The sequence below is a fragment of the Alexandromys fortis genome, unplaced genomic scaffold (genome assembly GCF_014885135.2).
Source record: "Alexandromys fortis isolate MF-2015 unplaced genomic scaffold, M_Fortis_MF-2015_v1.1 scaffold_188, whole genome shotgun sequence".
Taxonomy (NCBI): Eukaryota; Metazoa; Chordata; class Mammalia; order Rodentia; family Cricetidae; genus Alexandromys; species Alexandromys fortis.
Window position 1 is genome coordinate 429,063 of NW_026068159.1, and position 9,275 is coordinate 438,337.

The 9,275-nt window shown below is 37.5% G+C and overlaps 1 protein-coding gene across 1 annotated transcript in view; it reads right to left on the reverse strand.

The window, feature by feature from the left end:
• Brwd3 (bromodomain and WD repeat domain containing 3) overlaps positions 1 to 9,275 on the reverse strand; it is a 106,358-nt gene that overhangs the window by 88,074 nt on the left and 9,009 nt on the right. The window contains exons 5-6 of the mRNA XM_050127555.1: positions 8,390 to 8,540; positions 7,840 to 7,938 (exon numbers count right to left, since the gene is read on the reverse strand). Of these exons, the coding sequence (XP_049983512.1) occupies positions 7,840 to 7,938; positions 8,390 to 8,540 (250 nt within the window). The remainder of the gene's footprint in view (positions 1 to 7,839; positions 7,939 to 8,389; positions 8,541 to 9,275) is intronic.

A 9,275-nucleotide genomic window follows, 5' to 3' on the forward strand; every position in this document is an offset into this window, starting at 1 on the left:
AAAAAAAAAACAAGAAAAAAACATTTATGATGATACTTAGTGATGAAAATTGCCTAGGTTTAATCTTAAAACAAGGAACAAAGTAAGGAATCCTTTCTTACTACTTCAACCAAATACTGTATAATGCAAGAAAGAAAATTTTAAAAGATGAATAAAGTAAACCTATGTTTCTGAGTTGACATCATCATCATCCACATAAACCATTTCAAGGTATCTTTTTAAGTCACCGAATTTAGTAAATGAATATCAAAGGGCTATATAAAAATAACTAAAAATGTATATCTATTACCTAGCAATAAATACCTGAAATCGTCCCAAAACTGAGCCATGTATTCAATGGTATTTGAAGGAAAAGCTCCAAAGCTTATTTGTAGTAATTGAACAGTGGATTGTAAAATTTATGAGGGATAAGGATGAGAAATGTTGAAACAATTTTGAAAATCTTTTGACCTTGTGTTAGGCAACAATTTCTTAGATACGACACACACACACACAAAAACCTCTATACTTTAAAAAAATCTGACAAGCTTCTGCAAAGATATCAAAAGCTTCTGTCCTTTTAAAGACTTAAAAAATCACGCCTTTAATCCCAGCACTCAGGAGGCAGAGACAGGCGGATCTTTGGGAGGTCAAGGCCAGCCTGGTCTACAAGAGCTAGTTCTGGGGATGGTCACCAAAGCTACAGAGAAACCCTGTCTCGAAAAACCAAAAAAAAATGCAAAAATAACCAGAGACTGAACCAAAATATGAAAAAATTGTAACCAAAATATATTATGAACCCATTAAGAAAAAGGCAAATCATTTTGAAAATGAACATAAGATACTTTTATGATGAAACAGGCAAATATGCACATAAAAATCAAATAATTGGGAGGCAGAGGTAGGCGGCTCTCTGTGAGTTTGAGGCCAGCTAGCTCCGGGACAGGCACCAAAGCTACAGAGAAACCTGTTTTGACAAACCAAAAAAAAAAAAAAAATTAAATAATCATACAAAAATTAGTGAGGATATGAAGCAACTGCAATCTCTATCACTGGTGGAAATGAAGATGGGATTACCACATTTAAAAATGTACTAGGGTTTCTTTTGGAGGTGGGGGTTAGTTTTTTGAGAAAGGGCCCCTCTGTGTAGTCCTGGCTGTCCTGGAACTCGCTTTGTAGACCAGGTTGGCCTCAAACTCACAGAGATCCGCCCACCTTTGTCACCTGAGTGCTGGGATTAAAAGCCTGTGACATCAGGCCTGGTGATTCCACAGTTTCTTATAAAATATCCTTGTACTTGGCCTCTTATCCACCAATTCTACTATGTATTTACCTCCCCAAATGAAACCATGTGTGTGAATATACCTATACAAGAAGATTTAAAGTAGCTTTATTCATAATAGCCAAAATCTGAAAAGAATCCAATAATGGATTGAGCTAAACAAATAGGACATAATATATTAAAACAATACAATACTACTGAGTAATAAAAAGGAATGCTACTGATATGAAATGGCTTAAATCTCACCGGGCAGTGGTGGCGCACCCTAGCACTCGGGAGGCAGAGGCAGGCGGATCTCTGTGAGTTCAAGACCAGCCTGGTCTACAAGAGCTAGTTCCAGGACAAGCTCCAAAGCTACAGAGAAGCCCTGTCTCAAATAACCAAAAAAAAAAAAAAAAAAGAAGAAGAAGAAGAAGAAGAAGAAATGGCTTAAATCTCATAAACCACTCATCTAAAAGAAACCTGATAGACCCCAGAATTCAGGAGCTACTCAAGAGAATGACTGTACTTCAAAGCCAGCCTGGTCTCCATAGCAATTTCTAGGTGAGTCTAAGCTACACTAGCAAGATCTTGCCTGAAAAAATTATCTATAGGCTCAGTGCGGTGGTGGTGGTGGTGGTGGTGGTGGTGGTGGTGGTGGTGGTGGTGGTGGTGGTGGTGGTGGTGCACACCTTTAGCCCTGAAAGACAGGAGCAGGTTAATCTTTTTATGCATTCAAGATCAAGAACTTGGGTGAACCTGATCTAAGTAGTGAATTCAGGGCCAGCCAGACACAAGGAATTCTAAAAAAGGAAATATATAACCACAGAAGAAAAGATTAGTCATTTTCAGGGGTTGAGACAGGACTTCAGAAAATGATAGAAACATTATAGCCTTTAGTATTCTGGAAGTTACATTAATGCATACATTTGTCAAAATCCAATAAACTGGACAGTTTAAAAGGGAGAATTTTATTCTATCACTATACCTTAATGTGCATTCCTTTATAAAAATATCTAGGCCTGCCAGGCAATGGTGGCACATGCCTTTAATCCCAGCACTCAGGAGGCAGAGGCAGGCAGATCTCTGAGAGTTTGAGTTCAGCCTGGTTTACAGAGCAAGTTCCAGGACAGGCTCCAACGCTACAGAGAAACCCTGTCGCAAAAAAAAAAAAAAAAAAATAGCTAGGCCTTGTACCAAAGGCCTATGATCTTAGCTATATGGAATACTGAAGAAGCAAGAAGAGCCAGCAAACTGAAGGCCATCCTAGCCTGGAGCAAAACACTGTCTCAAAATAAAAATATTAAAAAGATAGTTTCAGACATGGCTCAGTGTTAGAGAGCTTACCTAGTATGTATGAGGCCCTAGCTTCAACCCCGGCAACAAAAACAAAAACAAAAATAAATGATTGATTGATAGATATACAGATTCTAAAAAGTTATATAGCTGGGTGGTGGTGGTACACACCTTTAATGCCAGCGCTTGAGAGGCAGAGGGCAGGGGGATCTCTGAGTTCTATGCCAGCTTGGCATACATATGAAGAGTTCCAAGACAGTCAGGGCTACATAGCGAGACCCTGTCTCAAAACAATGCAATATAGCTAATTACCTACTTTTGCAGCTCAGCAAGTATATTTGAAGTATGATAACATCTGAGGACAAACAATGATACGGTAAGAAAAACAAGAAGAAAAGCAAATTATCTTTGGCCAATTATATGACTTCCCTGGATTTTGTTCAAGTTTCTATGTTGCAAACAGGGGAGCTATAATCTAGTTTCCCAGATATATTCCCTAGAAATATGAAGAATCTTTACTTCCTTCTTGTTTTGAGACACCAACTCCCTGAGAAGACCAATCTGGCCTTGAATTTAAGACCCAGAAAGACAATTATCACATGTACTCACTCACAGGTGGTTTTTAAACATAAAGCAAAGATATCAGCCTACAAACCACAATCCCAGAGAATTTAGACAACAATTCGGACACTAAGAGAGACTTACATAGATCTAATCTACATGGAAAGTAGTAGAAAAAGATCTCCTGCGTAAATTTGGAGCATGGGGGCCTTGGAGCAGGGATGACGGGAAGTGGAGAGGTAGGGAGGGGAGCAGAGAAACAAGCAGAACTCAATAAAATTAATAAAAAAAGAAGAGACTGGCCTGACTCTGCTTGAAAGAATGCTATGACTAAAGGCTAACACCACTACATCCTGCCTATTTCCTTTCTTTAGTCTCTTCCTTCGTGGTCTAATTACAGGAGAAATACCATCATTAGGTAAAGCACAATACACTTTACATATGAAAGGCGCCCTACACTGTACAGATTTTTTTTGTATTGTTTGGACACAACTGCTTTCCATATTCACTAGACTAATGTTGAAGTTTTCTCTAGTTGTTAGATTCTTCTAATAGAGTGGTTAAGACTTATCTCGTTATAGTTCTGTGTTAGACTGGTTATCTGTAAGACCTTCATTTCAAACTAGCTATGGTGAGGTGGGTAAGGTCATACAAGCCTGGAATCTCAACACTTTGGGAGGTGGAGGAAGAAAGATGGAAGAAAGATTATGACTTAAAGGTCAGCCTTGGCTACAAAGCCAATGTAAGGCCAGCCTGTCTCAAGGAACCAAAAATGGAAGGAAGGAAGGAAGGAAGGAAGGAAGGAAGGAAGGAAGGAAGGAAGGAAGGAAGGAAGGAAGGAAGGAAGGAAGGAAAAAGGAAGGAAAAAGGAAGGAAAAAAGGAAGGAAAAAAGGAAGGAAGGAGCGAGCTACAGAGTAATGTCCTCCACAATGAGAAAACTTCCTGAAATTAAAAACATTTTTGAAATATGGTCTGTCTCTGTAGTCTTGGAAATTGCTATGTAGACCAAGCTGGTCTTAAACTAACAGAGATCCATGTGTCTCTGCCTCCTGAGTGCTAAAAATCTTTGTGTTATTTTATTTTCTCACAGTACCCAGTCCAGCCTCAAACTTGCTAAGAAACCAAAGATTACCTGGACTCAGATCCTCCTCCTGGAACTTCCTAAATTACAAAATTTGGATTATAGGAATGTATTACCACACCTGGTTTTGATGTCACAAATTTAAAAGATTTGATATTCATATTCTTTGCTTTCTTAGTTAAATAAAAATTTTTATCATGGTCTAAATTCTAAATCTCTTAAACTTAATCTTAACTAATTTAGCTGAATCTTTTAAATTTAGGCCTCTTAAACTTGACCAGTATAAGTACTATGTGAAAACTGAGTGATTTATATCTAAGATCCTCTCCAAATACAAGACTTTTAAGATTTTAAAAAGAATACTAGCAAATCTTTAATTATTAAGCAATTACTTTTTTCTTTTTTTTAAAGAATTATTTATTATGTATACAGTGTTCTGCCTGCATGTTTACCTGCAGGCCAGAAGAGGAAGCCAGATCTCACTGCAGATGGTTGTGAACCCACCATGTGACTGCTGGGAATTGAACTCAGGTCTGGAAGAGCAGTCAGTGCTCTTAGCTGCTGAGTCATCTCTCCAGCCCCCAAGCAATTACTAAAAGAATCCACACTACCTGGCAGAAGGTTGAAAGACTATGCTTAGTTCAAACAGGAGATGCAAAACATTTGCATCACATCTGTAAACTCAATACTCAGGCTGAAGAAGGATCCAAGATCACTTCTCAAAAAAATGAAGCAACAACAATAACAAAGCAAAAACAAGGAGCAGGAGCGTGGGGTCTGTGGCTCGGTGGTAGAGCAGTTAGTAGTGCATGAAGCACCCCAATTCCACAGAAAGAAAGAAAGATAAGAGCCAATCGGGACACATGCCAGTGGCTGAGGGCTCCCCTGGGCTAGACAATAAGATCTTGTCTTTAAAAAAAAAAAGTAAGTAAATAAAGACCCAGGAGTGGTGAAGCCTGCCTTTAATCCCAGCACCTGAGGAGCAGAGGCTGGTGGGGTCTCTGTGAGTTTCACAGCACACATCAGAGCTATACAGTGAGAAACTACCTCAAAATAAATAAAAGATATTAGTTATTAAAAGTAGGAGATCAAAACCAAATGAACTGAAAAGTAATTTACAGCAAGCCCATGTGAAAGAAAAGAAGAAAAGAAAAGCCAGCACATTATTAATTAGAACCCTTCAGAATCCTGTAGGACAACATTAACACAAATTCCACTTAAAGAGGCAATCAAAGGCTCAACAACAAATAGGAATACATTTATGCTCTTCAAAGAGTAAAAAATATGCAGAAATACCTTCCATATNTTGGACAGGGTTTTTTTCCTCTGTAGCCCTTGCTGTACTGGAACTCATTCTATATGCCAGGCTGGCCACTAACTAACAGAGCTTTACCTCCTCTGCCTCCGGGGCACTTGGATTAAAACCATACACCACCACTGATGGCTAAATTTTTAATTTAAGAATTTAAAGTAAGGCCCAACGATGGTGGTGCATGCCTTTAAACCCAGTACTTGGGACGCAGAGGCAGGCAGATCTCTGTGAGTCTGAGGCCAGCCTCAGACTGGTCTACAGAGTGAGTTCCAGGGCCGCCAGGGATACATGGAGAAAAACACTATCTTTAAAAAAAACATAAAGCTTGGCATTGTCCTACACAACACCATCAGTCCTAGCACTCGGAACAAAGAGGCAGGTACATATGTCTTTGAACACAAATAAGTTCATGAGGAAAAAAAGCCTTCCTCAAGTCAATAAATTATAAATAAAAAATACTGGTATATAAACTATCCCTGACAAACTGAAAAAAAAATATTATCAGCAACACAAATCGATTAAGACCTAAGCCAGTTGTCTATTTTCCCAGTAACATTCAGGCTAGGAATGTTAGCAATGCACTCCTAAGTAACCAATTTCTCTTATGAAGTTTTATATTTCATCAATGAGTTTGGCTAATTATCTTTTAAAATAATCTCTACTCTCAATATATTTAACCCCTAGGGGTTAATATGTTCTGTTAACTTACTGTATTTGATAGTATAATAGTATTCCCTTTGAAAAACTGTTCATAAACAGGGATACATAGTGAGACCTAGTCTAATTTTTTTTAAAAAAGCCAACAACAAAAAGTGTTCCAGTCTTTTTATTTGAAAATTATCCATCCAAATTTAAAGGCACAGTGTGTAAACACTATGAACTATAGAAAAATATATAATTTTTATGGAAGCAGAATGACATTCCAGCACCTTTGTTTTACAAGCACTTTGTAAATCCTAGTTCTAATCACAATATATTTAGACTGAGCTCTACCATCTTGATAGACTAGTAACTAGTAATTCTTTGAGGCGATCTGACTAAAGATGTCCCAAGAACAACTAGGGATGTGAATTTCTGTAAACTAGAACTAAAAGCGGGGATATTTTGTCTTAAAATAATAGAGCAAGGTGTAGTGAGTGGTTCATGCCTCTAATTCCAAGACTCAAGAGACAAGTTAGAACACTGCCTGGTTACACAGCAAATTCCAGTCCAGTATGGGAAACAGCAAGACCGTGTCACAAAACAACAAGAAATAAATAGAAAGATGACTGATAGAAAATACATAACATCATTATAAACTTGGCAAAGAAATATAAACAGAACATACATTTGGTTCCTTCTGAAAGCTATCTTTAAACAGTTCCCTGTAAAATTTTGTGGAAACTCAATAAAGAGACATAGAAATAGAAAACCATATGGCTAAAAGCACCCATACTATATGTTCAAAAATGTTTCAGAGGCAGGAACCACTATAATCTCAACATTTGTGAAGTAGAAGCAGAAGTGATCAGGAACTCAAGATCATCCTCTGCTACAGTGAACTGTAGGTTAACCTGAACTACAGAAGATACTATCTCAAAAATAAACCAAGTTTCTGCGAAGAAGGAAATGAAATGCAAAAATTAGATCACCTTTTACAAAATGACATTTGCTTTAGGTAGAAAATCACTTTAAACATATAGCCCTGGGGTGCCATGAGATAGCTCATTGTGTAAAGGTACCTGCAGTAAAGCCTGCTGACCTGCATTTGACACAAGACCTAGATGGTAGAAATCCAAAAATTCTGAGTTGTTTTCTGACCTCCAAACTTGTGTAGTTGTATGTATGCATGCACACGCACGTGCACCCACACACATTCATATAAATAAATAAATAAATAAATAAATAAATAAATAAATAAATAAATAAATAAATTTTTTAGTTAGATGTTCCCATTAAGAAATTTTGTAGGGCTAGATAGAAAACTTAGTGGCTAGGAGTGCTTGCTCTTCCAGAGCACCTGAGTTTAGTTCCCAGTTACTGGGTGGCTCACAACTGCATGTAGCTCCACCTCAGCAGGATCCAACACCCTCATCAGGCCTCCTCAGGCACCTTCAGGCCTATTGTATACATATACACATACACACACACATACATAAAAATCAATCTTCAAAAAAAATTAACTCAAATAATGTAAACAGTTTGTTCCTACTTTAAACTCAATCGCGGTGTCTACTTTTTGCTATCAAAAGAGTTCAAGAATGAATCAAGATCCAGGACAGCCAGAGTTGTTACAGAGAAGCCCAGTCTTGAAAGCAACAAGTAAAAAGAATCAAGAATATGTTCATAACTTGCATGATATCACTTACCCACATTTGGAGGTTTCACATAATTTACAGGTAGTTCTGGAGGTCTGCCTCTGTGTAGAGCTGCAAAGGCAGACCCATTCCATAGTGTACTCTTACAGTCTATATGAAAAGACCAAAGTCAGTTAAGGAAGAAACAAACAAACAAACAAAAACATTTTTTCCACTACTCAACACAAAAGGACCTGATTTTACACCTTTAGAAATTCAATTGTAACCAAGTGGTGAGAGAGCCAGCTAGATCTCTGTGAGCCTGGTCCACAAAGTAAGTTTCAGGACAGCCAGGGTTGATACACAGAGAAACCAAAAAAAAAAAAAAAAAAAAAAAAAAAAAAAAAAAAAAAAAAAAAAAAAAAAAAAAAAAAAAAAAAAAAAAAAAAAAAAAAAAAAAGGAAAGAAATCCACTTGTACATTTAGAAATTTATTAAAATACAGCAAGTTCACACAAACTAAAAGAAAGTATTCTTTAAAGACATATGAATATTCATTTGAAACTACATTGATCTCTGAATCTTCCTCTATAGCAGTGTTAAATATTTAAACTAGTCCTTACCTTTGGCATCCCGTAACAGAGACTGCCGACCAACACCTAGTAATGTCTGTACCCCAGGGACACTCTGAGGGATCTCCTTATCTAACAAGGGACCAATCCTCTCACAAATTTTAAGGAGGTAGTCTGGAGGAATGTGTGCATTGGCTGCCACCTAGAAACCATGAAGAGAGCACAGGGAAAAACACTTAGTTCTAAGGTATCAACTCATTCCATACTAGAGCAAAGTATTTTAAAATATGAAATCAAGAAAATGAAAATTAATAATCTAATATTTGAACTAATTTTAAGAAACAGGCACACACAACGGGGCTGGACAGATGGCTCAGCGGCTAAGGGCACATACTACCTTGCAGACAGTTTAGTGCCCACATTGGATAGCTTACTGCCTATAATGCCAGGAAACCTAACACCACTGCCCTACACACACACACACACACACACACACACACACTTAAAATAATTTAAAAAAATCTTTAAAAATGAAAGACACAAAATAAGCGAGGAATATTTAAATGATGCCATAGCATAATTTACAAAGCACAAGCCTCTATTCTACAGATTAAATCACTTTAACCTAACGCTGTTATAAAATGTGGTACAAAATAGCAAACACGATCATATCAAGAAAAAACATAAAAAGTGATGTGTAAACTCTCTGACTTCATTTATTCAGTACTGAGTAGTAACTGGTTAAGAAAAGAATCTGGAATCCCAGCACTCGGGAGTCAGAGGCAGGCGGATCTCTGTGAGTTCGAGGCCAGCCTCATCTACAAGAGCTAGTTCCAGGACAGGAACCAAAAAGCTACGGAGAAACCCTGTCTTGAAAAATCAGAAAGAAAGAAAGAGAGAAAGAGAGAAAGAGAGAGAGAGAGAGAGAGAGAGAGAG